General features: G+C 41.9%; 2 protein-coding genes across 16 annotated transcripts in view; both read right to left on the reverse strand.

Moving 5' to 3' along the window:
• arhgap46a (Rho GTPase activating protein 46a) overlaps positions 1-1,085 on the reverse strand; it is a 30,124-nt gene extending 29,039 nt beyond the window's left edge. For both annotated transcript variants that reach the window (XM_040002910.1, XM_040002909.1), the window contains exon 1: positions 864-1,085. In XM_040002910.1, the coding sequence (XP_039858844.1) occupies positions 864-877 (14 nt within the window). In that variant the 5' untranslated portion in view covers positions 878-1,085. The remainder of the gene's footprint in view (positions 1-863) is intronic.
• A 2,393-nt stretch (positions 1,086-3,478) lies between these two features.
• The window catches only part of sulf2a (sulfatase 2a), a 48,457-nt gene continuing 34,280 nt past the window's right edge, over positions 3,479-17,655 (reverse strand). For 13 of the 14 annotated variants that reach the window (XM_040002931.1, XM_040002924.1, XM_040002918.1 and 10 more), the window contains 20 exons: positions 13,292-13,552; positions 12,305-12,544; positions 12,037-12,188; positions 11,522-11,691; positions 9,884-10,034; positions 9,465-9,640; positions 9,222-9,350; positions 8,892-8,948; positions 8,624-8,753; positions 8,027-8,234; positions 7,391-7,646; positions 7,126-7,222; positions 6,928-7,022; positions 6,796-6,855; positions 6,540-6,706; positions 6,208-6,350; positions 5,956-6,064; positions 5,831-5,864; positions 5,259-5,312; positions 3,479-4,892 (listed from right to left, as the gene is read on the reverse strand). In XM_040002931.1, coding sequence (XP_039858865.1) covers positions 4,862-4,892; positions 5,259-5,312; positions 5,831-5,864; positions 5,956-6,064; positions 6,208-6,350; positions 6,540-6,706; positions 6,796-6,855; positions 6,928-7,022; positions 7,126-7,222; positions 7,391-7,646; positions 8,027-8,234; positions 8,624-8,753; positions 8,892-8,948; positions 9,222-9,350; positions 9,465-9,640; positions 9,884-10,034; positions 11,522-11,691; positions 12,037-12,188; positions 12,305-12,544; positions 13,292-13,481 — 2,649 coding nt within the window. In that variant the 5' untranslated portion in view covers positions 13,482-13,552 and the 3' untranslated portion in view covers positions 3,479-4,861. The remainder of the gene's footprint in view (positions 4,893-5,258; positions 5,313-5,830; positions 5,865-5,955; positions 6,065-6,207; positions 6,351-6,539; positions 6,707-6,795; positions 6,856-6,927; positions 7,023-7,125; positions 7,223-7,390; positions 7,647-8,026; positions 8,235-8,623; positions 8,754-8,891; positions 8,949-9,221; positions 9,351-9,464; positions 9,641-9,883; positions 10,035-11,521; positions 11,692-12,036; positions 12,189-12,304; positions 12,545-13,291; positions 13,553-17,655) is intronic. The other variant, XM_040002932.1, reaches the window with a different exon arrangement.

Here is a 17,655-nt window from a genome sequence, read left to right on the forward strand (position 1 = left end):
TGGCATGCCCTGCCAAAATAAACAGCTTTAAGCTATATAAATGACAGCTGACTCGAAAACTTGCTCGTCAGCTACTGTCTAATGGACTGCACTCAACAGCAGGTACAGGACGAGGAATTGGACTTTTTACTGCATGTATCACAACACTAAGGAGTTCCCATATGAAAATCTGTAGCCAAAGCAGTAAGTGACTTTAAATAGACCGTGGGGACTAAAGCAAGCAACCGATGAAAGCTAAACAAAGTTTTAATGCACATCTGCAGTGAAAACAGATGGCGAAGAAATTAAGACACGTGGAGCTGAATCTGAGAGCCACAGCAGTAGTAGAAACAGGAGCAACAAATGGACTGTGGAACATTTGCCCTCTTTTTGGGTTACCGGGCTCCTAAAACCACAGCAAAGAGCTAAGCCCGTGAAGCCCATTTGGAGACTAGATAGAATTAAGAAGTAGCCTCCGTCTCCCACCACAGCCCCCACACTGCAGCTTCTCCCTACAATTAAAAACTTTGAGCGGATGTGTCATACCTTTGCCACCTAGCTTCCCATGATAGGCGTTAGCGAGCTACAGTGTAATGTTTTACTTTTAACTCACCGACGATAGATAATAATTAAAATCGAAAATAAAAAAAGAATAAGAACATTTCGCGGTTTAAATAATCTGTTAAATTTAGAAGTCACCCCTAACAGACTTTGGTAGTGAATTTTAAAAAAACGTTTTATTTTCAAAGGTTTTAAAAAACCCACAGAGGCTTAAAATAATGTTACTATCCCGCGAGCTGCGGCTCCGGTTCAGCGTCGGCGGCTTCTAAACTTTCTCCACTTCATTTCGCGCCGCTGTGAAATTAAAGAAAGAGTCTGCTTACCTTGTCCCGGCCATGCTCTTCACATTTTAAACGAGGCTCCAGCGAAAGGAACTGTACAGTTGTTGTTGTTTTTTTTATCTCTTCTTGCTTGTAAGGTTAGTTTTGTGAGCGCACTGAACTGTCCGAGCAGTGAGTAGTACGGGACGGCTCTCCGGTGGCAAATCCCGTACGCAGTCTCCGCCTCTGCACGTGAGTCATAGGTTGCGATGGGGGTCACCCAGTCTGCACCCCCACCCAGTCTGCACCCCTCCCTCCCTCTTCCACACCACACCACCCATCCTGAAGCCTTTCGACTGGCTTTCTGGAAAAAGCGGCACTTTTTTAAGATAGCCAAAACATTTAAGGGCTCAGCTGGCTCAACAAAGTAAAGTGATAAGATGTTAAAGGTTAGAAGGGGGGCTTTTGTGTGCCAACTTCCACAGGAACTTCAATTCACTTCATATATTAAGTTAAATAAAACTAAGGCTGCTATTTTTAACAAATGCGGTCTATTTATTAGAAGGTTTGTTAAGCAAGCAACAGATTTGCATTGCATGACACAGCTGAAATACATTATTCGATTCATATGTGAAAATTCAAGAGTAGTTGTGTCTAATATATAATCTATATTCTCACTGGCTCACCCTTTGATCAGTCCCTCCCACTTTTTTTCTGACTGCTGTGAAGGCATGTCCAGGCAATGCGCTCAGCACAGTCAGCATCGTGCACAACAGAGAGCATGTGCAGAAGAACAGGCGATAGCCAGTACTACTAATTGTTGTTCATTAACTTTTGGCCAGAGAAGCTGTTGCATGCTCCTTTTTTTAAGTTACCTGGCTAATTTAGTGCAATACCTCCACCTAGACTCTGGTTTCTTTAGGGCAGGTCTGACTGAAGGGCTTTGCTTGCACAAAGTATCAAAGCGGATAATCCTGTGCTTTCTCTTAAAAAGCAGCGTATTAATGTTTTTGGAAATTGTTAGAATAGAATAGAATAGAATAGAATAGAATAGAATAGAATAGTCTTTTATTGCCATTGTTCATCTGGTTATTTAAACTGTGTCTTAAACTACATTTTAAGACAAAGAAAGAATATTGTCTACTTTCACAAATCTATAATAAAATCAAAATATACCGTGGCTATTTTAAAGGCACAGTGTGTAAAATCTTGCCTAGATGTCAGTAGATTGCAAACTGCAGACAACTGAATCCTCTGTGGTGGCTGCCATGAGACAAATAACTCACCCTGCCATTTCTTCAGCCAGGTGTCCACGTCTATACATTGTGGAAGAGCCTGCAAAACTTTGTGAAAGGAGTCTGATAGGAGTCAATGGGTCTGTGAAGCTCACTTATGCCCGATGGCAGTGGTGAGTTGTTGAGGATATCCTGAACCTTTCTGTTGGTAAGACTGCTGTTTTCGTTGCTGCTCTAATCAAGTAATCAAGCTGTTTATCAGAGGAAAAGTGAGAATTTTAGGACAGTCAAGCATAAAAGTAGCAAAATGTTAGCTTATAAGCAGCTGTTGTTGTTTAGCTGGGTCTTCTCAGCTGTCCAGAGATGGAAGAGTGGCATGTGTAATCTGTTGAATATGTAATTGCGACAATATCAGGAATAAATAAGCATGTTTATGCTTGTGTTGGTGTGTTAGAGTCTTAACTGCAGTTCAGAAGACGAGGTTTGAGATGAGGAGGAAGAGGATGAAGTGGAAATGAGGGAAGAGAGAAAACATAGAGAAAACAACAAGACATAACGAGAAAGATGATGAATACACAATGATATACACATACAAATGTTCACATATATGGTTTGAAAGGGAAAGAAGTAACTTATAAGGTGAACGATGTAAGTTAGCCAGTGTACAGGCACAAACACCGGGTGTAATGATGGTGTAATGTCTTTTTCGGCCACTGTATTCAAGAGGCTGGGAAACATGGCGGCCTCCACAAAGTGGAGCCTGCTCCTGTGTATTTTTAATGGCTTAATTCCAAGTTGTGTTTAAATCGCAGGCATCCACTGGTTTGAACCTGATGCTGATCATCACTCTGAACCATTACATGGTTTAATATCCTGTGATCTAACACATTATTACACACTAATCAACTTATATTCATGAGCACAATATATTATTTCCTATTAAATGACCTTAAAAAATTACCTAAGTTCACCTTTAAATTTTAGTTTGTTAGTTTGATTAAAGTTGTGCATAAGTGGGCGTGCGTTCATGTTTATTCAGACTGAGATGCCAGCGGTCTGATGTGATGTTTCCTTTTCTGAACTTCTGAATTCTTGTTGTTGACCTCCTGAATCGTAATAACAAAAAAAAAAAAAATAACTGCATACATTTTAAACAAAGCGTGACTGGAAATAACAGAGTTAACTTGACTGTGCCAATCAGAATGCTATGACTATCAATTTAATGATCTCAAGCTGCTAGGATTCCACTATTGAGTTTACATTAAGTACAAACCCTCCTGATGCTACAGTGAAAGGGACATTATTGAGAGCAAATAGGTTACAGCTTCCACATGTCACTGCGCTCACCACCATAGGTTGTCCACAGAAACGGGCAGACAGAGACACCTACTGGACATGAAAACAGTAAACTACTTAACAATTTCAAATAAAAGCCAGGTCATATTCATGGTCAAACAACACTTTATTCACATTGACTATCAGCACTCTATTAAAAGGAAGTATTGGCTAAAAAAAGAAAAGAAAAGAAAAGAAGCTAACAAATGCAAGAAGTAAACTTCACATCAATGAGTATTACACTGTTTTGTTTTTCTTCCGGCGCAAAGTATACTGTCCATTAATGTACATGGCACAGCTCTTCACAGTGAACCCTTTAAGTGCTTTTCTGATGTAAATAAGGACAAACATACAAATCTCAATGACATTTCTCAAGCTACATTTCTCCCTATAAGTTCATTTTGTCAACTCGTATCATACAATGAGGTTGCCTCTCCAGTATTATAAAAAATATTGTAAACATTTATATTAATTGCACAACATACATTCAAATACATACTGTACTGTACAGCAAGATTTCAGACTTCTGTATTGTTATCTTGTAGCACCATGTATAGCAAGCTGAACAAACTATTTGGATACTTCTACAGTGTGATACTGACAATACAAAGGAGTAAAATGGCATTCAAAAATGACACATTCTGTTACAGGTCACGTAGTCTGGAGGATTGTATCATTGTGAGATGGTGTTGTTAATCTAGACCTCTTCAAGGGCACAAAGAGACTTTTGTTGAATTCTGTGTATGCATTTAAATCATTGCAGGCAAACTCAGGTCATCTCAGATCTCACAGCTGTGAGGAGGATGACCTGTAGTAACAAAGGACATTCATCGGTGTTAAGAATAACTATAATACAAAAGAGTATGGCGACATGTTTGATGCAGTTGGTTGTTGGTTAAGTCCACTTTACTTCCATGTGCAGACACGTTGGTGCAGAGAAAGAATACAACATATGTCTTAATGTTACTCCAAGTGTGAAATAGTTAGCTAATCCACATGTGCCGCAGAGACATCACAAAGCCATGACGTCATTGTGTAGCAGCAGAAGTGACGTGTTACTCATCATATTTCCACACAGTCTCACATGACATGAAAGAAAGCTGATTAAAGCTGAGACATTGTATATTATCTACAAGCATTAGTGGTATACTGAAAGGCTTGCAGACACCAAACTGTTCCACTTGATTTACAGAATCTTGTTGTTGTTGTTGTTAACAATCCTGACAGCTGGGGGTGGCAAAGTTTGCAAATGGATATGAAATATGTTCCAAAATACATAATTGCTGAGTCTTTAGACTTATTGTAGGCCTTAGTATTTCCTACACCCCGGTAGGAGGCTATGGGGAGCAGCTCCCCCGAAAATGAAACCCAGCTTAGAGTGGTATCCCAGCATATGGTCTATCAAAGTCGAGGTCTTCGGGTTTTCTGCACTCTCCATTCTCCTTCCTTCTCTGGAGGAGGCCGATGCGGTTGGTTGTGGGCTGCAGGTGGTTAACCAACCCACCCTTCCCAAATCTGCCCTCTGTGCAAGAGAAACAATTACTGTAAGTTAAATGCACTGCCTGAGGCATTCACTGGAAACCATGGCTCCAGCTGTGGTCTGTTCCTACCAACACTGCGAGGAAAAGCAGGAAATGACAATAACAGAACAGAAAACGCAACACAATGTGACAATGACATATCTGCATTGCTGTAATGAATTTGAGCCGAGAGAGTGAATGAAAATGGTGCAGCAATGCAATGCAGGGAAATGTAAATACAATTAGTAGAGGAGTACAGAAATACAGTAAATAGGGCACCATGCTGTTAAGTCATCTGACCATGCTAAAAAATCTGGATGGAGATGCTGGCTGAGTACAAAGGAGCAGATGGGTTATGACAAACTCACAGCGATTTGGAGGAGGGCTTCTTCACTTTTGGCCTCTTTCGGCGATGAACTGGCCTGAAGCATGCACAGCACGTATACACGCGCGGGACCAATGCACGTGCATGAAGACAAAACCCACAGGTATACACACACACACGCACACACAGACATAGATGCACGCAAGTACACACATGAACACAACCCCACGCGCGCACACACACACACACACACACACACACACACACACACACACACACACACACACACACACACACACACACACACACACAATTAGGGTTGATTACAAAAAGGCAGAAGCTGAAAAGCAGCCTTGCATTTTAGCCCTCTTTGGATTTGACTTCTGCATGCTACAATGCTTCAATCACAACAGTGAGGAACCATGGCAGTTCAGAGGTTCCGTTTCAGAGAAACGTGTCTGTATTTTGTTTCCTCAGCTCCCTAGATGACTGGCAATGAGCAGAAACATAACCAAAGACTCAGCAGTAACCTCTCTGAATTCATAATATAACTTGAATTCCATCTGCGATGGTTGTGAAAGCAATCAGCTGCAAGCTGTTTAGAGGAAGAAATACCTGTATTCACTGAAGTAGTTTCGCTCCTTTCCTCCTGAAAAGAAGCAGGGGTAGCATTAATCTTAGTTTCAAATGACTGTTGGCGCTACAATATATGATATTTACCACAGAGATCTTTTACTGACCCTTCTCTGGGCTGCACTGCTTATGTCCTTTGCAGCCCCGTAATTCCATAAGTTGTTGATGCATCAAATTCAGAGCGTTGCGGTCAAGGGTGTTGACAGCATTTATCAGCTGCAGGAATGATAAGGACAAAATGTCAGCAAGGACTTTGGAAATTTTGGGAACTATCCCATGTGCACCATGAATCATATAGTGGGATTATTTTAAACGTATTATTGGTAACTGCCATTCTGTGTGTCTGTTGAAATAAATACCTGGTACGGGTCAGTGTTGAGGTCAAAATACTCCAGGAAGCCCGTAGCAAATTCACAGAACAGGAAATTGTGTGTGTCATTGATGGTCCTGAGGCACCAGTATGTGTTGTTGTTGGCACTGGTGCATGCACAGAATGGACCCACTGAGGATCAGAGGAAGGGGGCGTTTATAAGGAAGGGAGGGGTGAGAGTGGAAAACAAGAGTTTGAAAAACGTGATTCAAAATATTGTTGTCATCATTTCTGCTCAGGAAAATAGTGCCAGAAACAAAGAGGTATGTTCCACCATGATACTCTTTGAACAACTTGCTAAATCCATAGACTATCCCTCACTTGTCCAGAAGGGAGCAGTCTGCCAATGATGGTTGTCATGTGTGAAGCAGGTCAGGCCGGGCATGCTGCACGTGTCGTTGTTCTGAAGCCTCTTGAGGAATTTCCGTAGTTTCTTTCTGCGTTTCTGCTCCTTCTGCAACCACTGAGTCTTCTGCTTTGATGGCATTCTAATAAATACAAAACATACGTCACAACTAGCCTGAGTGAGGAATTCAAAATTACTACACAGTAAATGAGTGTTACTGTGACGTTTTACCTGAGTGAGAGCATTCGTCCTGCATTAAGTTGGAAAGTCTCCTTATTCGTAGTGAGATAACTGAAAAGACAAAGTCAGCTGTCAGATGTGCTGAATCTCTGTGTTGGTGCTGTCACCCTTAAATTCTCTCACCTGGGACTGTCGCACTGACATTCCTCTGGTCGCACGTTTTTTAAATGACCTTTGACCTCACGCAAGTTCTTGATTTTTGTCTGCAAGGTTTCAATCTAAAAAGGAAAGTTGCCCCAAATCTAATTAGACACCACAGGCTATAAATAACCTACAATATGTATTAAATATAACAATTAAAAAAGCAAAAAGGAACAGTACCTCGTGCTCTATGTGCAATTTGTGGTCTTTCCATGCTTGAAGGGACTTATAGAGGCCTCCATCACATTTAACTGTGTCATTCATAAGAATGGAGCATCTGAAGGGCATAGAAACAATATATATATACATATATATGTGTATGTATATGTATATGTATATATACATACACATATATATATATATATTCTAACAGTTGATTTCTGTCTTTTACCTCAGGAACATTACACATTCATGTGGAAAAATGTACACACACACACACACGCACCTATATGTGACTTTAATAGCAGCAGGTGTAGCAAGTTTGTTGCTGGTGGTGGGTTTGACAGTCACTTCCATGCCACTGAACTCTTCATTGTCTTCCTCATTCACTCCTCTCCTCCTGTCTCTGGCCCAGCTGCTGTTCCTGGACCCTAGTGGCCAGTAGCCTTTTTCTAGGTCTACAGCATACAGGTCACCGCCCAGCTCAAATGATATAGAGCGGGCCCAACGCTTCCTACTTGTACCCTTACTGGACTTTATCTCTGCAGAAGACGAGACAGATTAATGTAAGACGTGTTTTTGAGTCTTTATGTCAGGATAGATGACATAACAGCAACTAAACAGACTGATATAAATCAAAATTCCATGCAAGTTGTATCATAATCTGGGAATCCTTAACAAGCTTCTACTATTTAATTGGTAATTTGTCTGTTCTATTCTGCCACTTGATGGCAGCACTGACATATCCTTCTGGTCTCATGAATACTTCAAAAGCTGGTTATTTTCGCTTGAGATAAATGGCCCCATTTGGAAAGCTTCATAGGCTACTGCAAGGACGATTCAAAGTAAAGAAAAGTTTCTTTCTAAACAAAAGCATCTATTTATAGCAATGACAACAATGTAAGCGACAACAGGAACTGACTCTTTTTGGTGAGAAGCCTCTTCCTCTTCATGATGGATGGTTTGAAGCCGGAATTGCTGCAGTCACAGCTGTCAGAGCTGGATGTGAGAGACAGCTGTGAGGCACCGCTGGCCATCAGAGCCTGCATACGTGGGGCAAAGAGACTAGCCATGCCCTTGCACTTATACAGCCTCAGCTTGCCAGTCGGGTCCTCCACACACTGCCACTTCTGAAAGAAGGCACAGGGAAATATGGATTAACACAGGTCTTTGAGATTTTATAGAGTATAACATAATTTTGACCCAGTCTTTATAGCATGACGATAAAAATCACAGACATCTAAATGAGCACAAGGCATATTCAAGCTGAGCAGTAATAGTAATAATATTAATCTTCTGGGATGAGCCTTTTATGAGTCTTATTCAAACTGGAAAGCTCTTTATACACACGTGCACATGCTCTTCATTTTGGAGGATTAAGAAAAAGACTTATGTTCGATGAAACATACAATGACTGCAGATAACTCGGCAGATTGCAACCAGAATGTTAATTATCTCTTAATTTTGTTCTATTCAGACTTCATTAACCTCTCTGTTCTAGATCTTACAGGTCAAGTACCTGTCCTGGCTGCTGGCAGGAGGTCTGGTACTCTTCTTTTTGGCACAGGTCCTTCACCCTCTGATATTTTGGCAGGAAGTTCTCTTCCTGGGCCATTTCCTTTCCATCGGCTCTCTTGTGCGGAGGCTTCCTGAAAGCACAGACAAACAAAAAAACAGAAAATGATTTTTTCTTCAGCCAACCAGACAAGAAGTCTCATGTTGCTACAGGACAATTCCTGGTTTGGGAACAGTTTTCACAAAAGATAATAAATTACAATAAAACATACCCTCTCTCCACGAGGAAAGAATCTCTCCATGTTTTACCCTTCCTGCTCAACTGGAACCTGTAAAATGAGACGTTTTCAGAAATCCTGTTAAACCACTTTGTGATATTTGCACAGGATAAACATGTACTCTATTTTAAATGTCATCCTTGCATGGCACTGAGAAGAAAGTGGTGTTCCATTTTTATGTTTGGATTGCAGATTTCATTATGCCCATGAAATAAACAGAGTTCAACTCTCAACCTTTTTGACACATTCCTGGTATTTTAAATGCTATTCAAAAATACGAAGAATACAAAGATAGTGAGTTTATAAAGTAAAGTAGGTATTCACCTATTGACTGGTCGGTCTGTGTCTAGCAGCTTGAGGATAGACTTGCCGTCCATTTCTGCAGGGATATCAACACCAGCCATGTCCAGCAGAGTTGGTGCCAGGTCAATGTTCAATACTATGTGAGGATTACTGCAGGACAACAAGAACATTTTTTTCTATAGAACTAGATAGAAGAAAATAGTCACAATGGTATTTACCTTTATCCCTATACTGAATGCAAGAGAAAAACAACGAGTCTCTTACACAGCACCTTGCTCCACATTAGGTCCTCGAATGTAGAAGGGTACACGGATATCAAACTCATAAGGCATTGATTTGCCCTTCACAAGACCAAACTGGCCAATATGGTAGCCGTGGTCTGAGGTGTAAATGAGGTACGTGTTGTCCAGTTCACCTGTCTCCACCAACATGTTGTACACCTACGGAGGATATAGTTCATTGAACACTCACACAGTGTGAAAAGTTTTACTTCTGTTTGATAGCTCAAGTCTCTTGTGCCAGATTGTGGGAAAGGAGGATTGAACAATTTACCAAGTGTGTCAGTGAATACATTATACAGTCCCAGTCAGAACAAGCACAGATCTCCCAGGATTTAAGGCTGTCAGATGAGATGTGTGTGTGTGTCTGTGTTTAAGCATATGTCTGTCTGCTTGTCTGAATACCTTCTCCACACTGTCATCCACCGACAGCAGAGTCTGCATCCTCCTGCGCTGAAGCATGTTAGTGAACTGCATGTGGACAGGCTTCATAGGTCCAGTGTAGCGTAGGATCCAGTGCTTGTCTGGGTTAGGGGCATAGTTGTAGCTGGGGGTTCTAAAATGAAAGATAACAGCAAAAAAGCTTGAAGCTTGAAATTATGTGGTGTAATAAGCATTTCACTTATACCGATTCTACTTACATTTTAAAGGAGACAGAGTTCTTTTTGTACTAGTCACCGTATATTTGCACAGAGATGTTTCCATATTCTTTAGCTGTAAATTGAATCATAGAACCAAAAATGCATGCATTCACAGCAACATTTTCTTCCTGTGCTGGCTAATGTCTCCAATCCTTTTTCCCCAAAGTAACCAGAAAACTGTTTATGGAATGCTAAAGTGGAGGTTACATAAACCATGTAAAATGCGATCAATAGGTCTGCACACAGTGAGCCCAGTTTGATCAATATTTAACTCCAAGCCATACAGAACTGTATTTGGGAATAAAAACTGCTAAATAGCTAATGAGATCCTAAAAGAAAATACCTTTAATGTTTAAAGTGGATCGATTTGGCTTTTAAGAAATGCTAATGTCCCGAAGCTTATTCTGCAGCGAGAAGTCTAATGTACTGTGAAGATGTGTCTGCAATGTGCCAAGGTGAGAAGAAGGTTTACCACTACAGGAGTGCAGGACTTTTACTGCCTCTCTCTCTTAGTGTGGTTGATAAGGACAGAGGGAGATGGAGTGAGAAAATAGCCAGAGAAGGCTCTCACAGAAAACATCACCCGAGGGAGAGGAAATTTATGGAGAAAGAGCAATTAAAAGTTTGCACAAAGACACTAGGGCTGAATTTTCAGAATATTCTATGTGTTTAAAGCTTGTGTGGCACAGGTTAATGGTGCTGGAGGGATTAGATGAAGCAGCAGGATGGTGTGAGGGGGTAGAAATTGGAGTCTCATTACTGGCCTTGGCTACATCTCTAGAGGCCAATAGCAGCTCTGCCATTAGCTAGCAGCACTAGGCAGCCAGTGAGCACAAAGGGTCAGGAAGAAAAAAATGGAGGTGTTAGGCGTGTCTGTGTGTGTTTGTGTGTGCACATGGCTTCATCATTACCTAAGCTCTATACATACATCATTCCTCTCTTCTTGCACCACTGACAAAATGCTACAAATTAGCAGGTGTCATTACGGTGGTACCGCTAATGTGAACAATGCACGAGCCAAATAAACTGGAGCAAAGCATTGGCAGTGGAAGGAAAGGCATCGGCTGCCAACAACATTCTGCAGGCAGAGGAGGATGAGATTGAGTCGAGATTATGGAATTTGTGTCATCCTGGGTCATAGAAGCAGAATGAATGCACAGATGACTCATATGCAAGCAAATAGGTCTGGATGTGAAAATGTAAAAATGTATCTGTGTACTTGTTATCTTTGTCCCCCTGAAACCAAACACGCTTACATCCCATAGGCAAAGCTCCTGTTCAAACAGCTGCCAATTATCTGTGCATGTATTATCACAGATCATCGGAAAACCTGCAACAATCTGCTAACTCGTAACTTGGTCACAGTTTGTTTTGGCAATTTGAAGCTAACTCATTTCCTTACATGTGCTGTGATGCATTGGAGAAAGCGGAGCTGTACTGCGGGGCAGAGTCCTCTGGACCATGTGGAGCAACGTGACTCAGTACCATCAACACAGGCCGGTGAGGGTACAGCCTCTTGGACGTACGGAAGTAGTCGATGCTGTTGTTGGTAATGACATCTGTCAGATAGTCCTGTAAAGTACATGAAATATTATTTATCATGTACTCAGTGAGTGACAGAGGGAGTCAAAGAGCAGAGCACCAGCACTGTGCGAGTCAAAACCAGACGTTACTGATACTGAGTCAGTGGAACTGCTCAATGTTTTAACCCTTCATCTTGTTAAGCTACTTTAAAGTGCAATTTTCATGTGTATTATGTTGCTTAAACTTATTGAATTGTTGTTTTCATTTGAACAAAAGCACCACTTTTCACAAATTTCATTAAATGATTTTGTATCAATCTCAGCACATGCAGGGATAATTATTCTGTAAAGATACATGTATTTTCTTTTTGATGTCAGAAGAGTGCAATAATACCTTTGTGTAGTTGCTGCTGTGCTTCTCTCGTACACCGTTTCTGCAGAGGGTGTAGTTGTAGAAACGTGAGTTTTTCACCAATGCTACCCACTCCTTCCAGCCAGGAGGCACGTAGGAGCCGTTGTACTCATTGAGGTACTTTCCAAAAAAGGCTGAGTGAAGAACAGGTGCGCAGCAAGTTAATGATGTACTCTTTTTCAGGTTTATTTGCGAATTTCATAACTCAACGGGTACGACTGAAGCTCGATTTGGACTCTGCAACGCTCACCTGTCCTGTAGCCTGAGTTGTTGAGGTGGACAGCAAAGGTGTGCGGCTCGTGGTGGGCCTGCCACGAGGGTGAGGAGCAGTTTTCGTTGTTGGTATAGGTATGGTGATTATGCACATATTTTCCCGTCAGGATGGAGGAGCGGGATGGGCAGCACATTGGCGTGGTGGAGAAAGCGTTTGAAAAATGTGTGCCGCCCTTTTCCATGATGTGCCGAGTTTTGTTCATGGCCTGCATAGAGCCTGGGAGGCAACAGGGGGAAAGGGAGAGAAGGGGGGGGGGAGGGGAGGTTGTACGAGGGGACAGGAGGGTAAGAGCAGATTCAAAAGCCAGCAATTGAAATGAAAGGGACCCAGGGGGATGTAAAGCATTCAAGAGGAATGAGGAGTGAGATGTTGAACATAGAGTAAAGAGTGAAAATATAAATATAACCCATGAGGGGGGAAAAACATTATGGATGTGGGAAGATAAAACGAAAGGGGGGAAATAAGATGAGAGAATAAATCTCTTTTTGTAAAGTAACCCATTTGGTCTCCTGTGTACTAAAAGCTTTTCAGGCGGATGGTGATTGTTTGGGGAAACAGATGCTTGACCATAAATTCCTGCTTTTCAATGGGAGTTTTCTCACTGGTGATCACAGGAGGACAAAGGATGTCACTGAGGCCATTATGCAGCCACTCCAGCCCAATACGCTGCTAAAAGACTTAAGCGGGTAGGGAGATGGCCAGGGTTTGGCAACCAGACAATGGAAGCCATAGGCCGCCCTCATTTCATGCCAGCGACAGAGGAGCTGGCAAAGGGAACACATGACTTTGAGTGGGCCAGTTGTTATGGTGCCAAGAGGCAGCATTAGGCTGACTTTCCTTTCCTTTGCTGATGCTGGTGGATACACATGGACAAAATGTCTGTACCCGACAAAGTGAACAGCGATACAGATGCATAATCACACGGTAAACGCACACCACAGAGGATTAATGGAAACATTTTACCCAGTTCTATGTCTTGATCATCAGTGAGAATGAGAATGACGTTGGGTCGGATGTTGCGGATGTGCCGGTCCCTCTGCAAACGACTCCTCAGGCGATATCCGGAAAGATATCCCGAGCTCTCAATCTCTGGGAGAACTCCCACCAGGACAAGAAAGAGAAGGAGAGGGGCGGAGAGCCCCCGCTCTGCCATCACGCCACCTCCTCAGTCACCTCCTTAGTGTTTCTTTCAACACAGAGGAGTCAGCAACTTCTTTACTCAGCCTGAGGAAGAGGACACAGAGGGAAGCTGATGAGAATAAATCATACAAACACACGCACATACACAAAGCTGCACAAGTTAAAAACAGCAGATGCAAGCCTTGCCTGACCATTATGGGGTGCTCTTCCGTACAAATGCACCCGCTTGGGCTGAGCTCAGCTCGTTAATCAATCATTAATGATGCATTAGAGTGGTGTCATTGGCTGATTGTAATGATCTCTGGTGATGAGCACATGGCTGCAAGGCTGGGGCTAATGGGCCTGGGCTGGAGGCCAGCTCGGGCCTCACCTCATCGTAACGGGGTTAGGGTGAATGCGAAGAACAGGGGAAGGAGGAGTTGGGTGAAGGAGTGTGAGGCAGAGGTGAAGGAGAGACCGGATGAGAGGAGGGAAATGAAGACAGGGGTCATTGAGCGCAGTGACAACGTGAGGACAAAATATGACTCTAATAAAAATGTTCACCTTAAATCATAAAGTAGACAAGGCACACTACAACAGAAAATCCCCACAGTGTGAAAATGAAAGTAGAAGAATAAATGTGGATATGACACTAAGGTTAATAAAATAGATAAAAAGACAAAAACATTGTCTATTTATTGTCATTGTTGCTCAAAAAAAATTGAGCACACATTTAACATAACAATTAGAGCCAAGTATGTGTTAAATAGTCTTTTCTTAATTAATCTCTACATGCAGTTTGCCAAAATTACACTTCAATCCTATTAGCTTTCTAATAACTCCTCCTCATTAACAATACATCCCATTAGAGTTTACCATGGAAACTGTTGGTTATTGTGCCCATGCAAACCCACAGCAGCGGTAACCTGACTTTCTAGTGTAAAAACTGCAGAAACAATGACTGCAAGAACTCACGAAAAATCAACAGTAGAATTGACAAGCGCTACAAGCACTGTAGCTAATTAAGACACATCAGTAAGTGTTCGAGATTTAAGAGTCCTTTTAATTATCTTCATGCAAAAAAAAAAAAAAAACCTGCTGTATAATGAGGATCACATTTAGTCTCGAAATGAATAAAAACCTTTTTCTTAGAAATAAAGAAATAAATATTTGTTTGTCGTTTTTCCACCTTTGTTTACATCTGAACCTTTCGGAACAAAAATCTGCCTTATAAAATGTAGCGCATTCTCATTTTGATCAAATCCCCAATAAAGTTTAAATAGCATCTAATTTATGATGACACATCAGCAGCTACACACCCCTGTGACCGTAATTAAAAACCGTTTGTAAGCAACAGCAACCCACTGTGATGTTTCGCTGTCGTGAGAAGGTGGGGGTTAGGTATATGTGCTGGGAAGTCCACAATGAGATTGTGACCAGAGCAGTCCTGATTCAAAGACAAATACAAAACCAGCACCTTCGTATGTCCTCTGTCTTCCTCCATCGACACACTCATGCAAGCAAATACACACTATGAGTATATCAATACATGATTAAAATGTAGCAGCAGCTGTTTTTGCTCTGCTCTTCGAACCCAGGGCATGTGGTTCTTCCCAGGAAGAGCACATGAGCTCTAACTTGGGGCTCTGTGCTTTTCTGAATTGTCCCTGCTTCCTTCTCATGTTCCCTCCTTGCCTCCATACCTCTTTCATTTCTGGCAGTGTATGAAAAGAAGGCACCAGCAACGAGGGAAACCATAATAAGGAGGAAAAAAAAGAAACCTGCTTAAAGGACACACATTTAACCAACGTTGTCTGCATTCAGTAGTGCAAACCTCATCACCAAAATCATTTCCAGGACATCTAAAGAGAATAAAGAAGAGATTCAGTATGTTGAAAAATTAAAATCATCCTCTGCCTACTGGCTCCTCTTTCAGGGTGGCTTGTGGTGTAGTAGGTACAATGCTTGCCTTTGATAATTGTTTATCTGTTTAAAAAGCTGATGTGGGCAAAAGCCATCAGGAAAGGCTACCAAATATAGTCCTGACTTGCAAGAAAACATCCAGTTAGATTTTTCACGCTGCTCTATCAATAGCCAAGTATGTAAATGTTGTGTTATTGTCATGCTATGGTGGTGGATATTTCCTGACATTACTCCCATGAGGCTTCCTCCTTTGCCCCGATACTGAGAACTAATTGGATTTTCAGGCTTTTATCAGCTCTAACCGACACACACGGTTCTTTCTTTCCAGCTTGCTCTCCCTCTGTCTGTCTTTTATCTGCTCGTATTGTTTATCTCTTCGGGTGGTAGATGCTACATGAAACCCAAAGAAAAAGCAGACGGAACCATAACCTCCAAACAGACAGAAGACATTGCACCTTGAAGACGTGTGGAAAAAACAGATGGACGACAGTTAAGGAACAGCAGTTGTCAGCCAAGCTGCTCTCAGTCTCCAACAACATGACCGTGTTGGCTTATACGCATTTATAATGCGAGGCAGGCCATGTTGTGTCTGTAAACTGCAGTGATTTAGAGCTCGTTTTCCTGACAGAGATCTGCCCACATCAGCTCTTTGTACTAAGTGAGCTGCAAAACAACAATGCTGATTCAGCCCGATAAGACAGAATGAAAGAAGAAATTTTGCCATTTAGACAGAAGCACAAGACAACTTGAGTAAATATAACTCTCAGCAAAACTCATTAAAGGCTGGGGGCTTGCAGAGGAAGGCTGTGGGAGTAAGCTAGCAGAATATGAGATCATAGGGAATAAGCTTCTAAAAGCATGTATAAAGAACAAGGATCATCTAAGGTTATACTAATGCCAAGCGATGCCTGAAAGTCAGAGCACAGAGGGAAAGTTTTGCTCTTCAGTCATTCGCTTGTAAAGAGGCTTTAAGAGACAGCAGCACTGCATCACCAGATAAAAACTTAATGCCACGCATCTTTTATTGATAAGACTGAATTATAAATGTAGTGACAACAGAGCCGGCCATGTCATAGCATGGGCATGATGGTAAGACGGTAGCAAGAGTGGAGGGACAAAAACAGAAACCGGATCGGCAGGCAGATATGTTACACTGCCCGGCAACTCACATCTGTACTTTACTAGGTCTGTCACAGTTCAAGTGAGGCAGGGTGGAAGCTGGGAGAGTACTTGATAAATCTTCCAAAGACTTTGCAGAGGCGTTAATGTACTTTTCCCCTATAAATAAAACACCTTGGGCTTTGAAACAGGCACAAAGTATGATTCATCCAATCTGCGATCCCCCGAGAAGGCACAAAACACAGACAGAATATGAGAAAACTGAGAAAAAAAAGACATTTATTACATATTGAAGGAGGACGAGCCATGGCGTACACTTGCAATTTAATCAGCTGTGCTCATAATGCCAATAAAATATGGAGGCGAAAGCCCACAAGCTTAAAGTCAGGCTCCTGGTTTCTTTATCACCAATGTTCTTAGACAGAGAAAGATTGAGGGAAAAAAGACTGTGCGAGGCAGGGGGAAAAAAATTCTAGGCATATAGTCTGGAGAGAACAAAGCAGGAGCACTTCCACTGCACACAGATCTTCACAAAACACAAAAACTAGATTCATAGGCCAAGGCTGCCATATAAAACAGAGCAGAATAAAACAGGATGTGTCGCAGAGAACCGCCATATTGTCCTCTGCCTCGTTCTTGACAGAGGAATTTGCCATCTACGGTGCTGAAAAACATAAAGGAAGTGGCCAGGAATGTTTAAATAGACACATCCATTGCTGAATGTGGCCCGCTGAAACACTATCAAGCCAATCCCTTTGGTCATAATTGAGCCTGGCAGGGCTTTGCTAATGTGTGACTTTGTTCCCACTGGCCTGCCTAGCTCTGAACAGAATGTGCAAAATCTCCAAGGACCCTTGCATTTACCAACAAAAGTTGGTATTCAGATGCTAATTCTGCAACGGCATGCAACTACGTGAGAGTAACATTCTCTCAGGGAAGTTTGCGTTTGTGTGCGTGCGTGCACGAGGGCGTGCGTGCCAGTGGAAGGAGGGGATTGTGATTCTCAATACAGTATGGAATGTTTTTTTCATGATAATAAGAAGCCACGGTCCGTCTCCTTAATCTATTATTCTCTGCAAATCTCTGTTCCACCACCAGATTTAGGAAAATTATTTATTTTGAGGTATTGGTGGAGCTACAGCAACTGACTTTTGTGGAATTTGATG

The sequence above is a fragment of the Simochromis diagramma genome, unplaced genomic scaffold, assembly GCF_900408965.1.
Source record: "Simochromis diagramma unplaced genomic scaffold, fSimDia1.1 OVJJ01000646.1, whole genome shotgun sequence".
NCBI lineage: Eukaryota > Metazoa > Chordata > Actinopteri > Cichliformes > Cichlidae > Simochromis > Simochromis diagramma.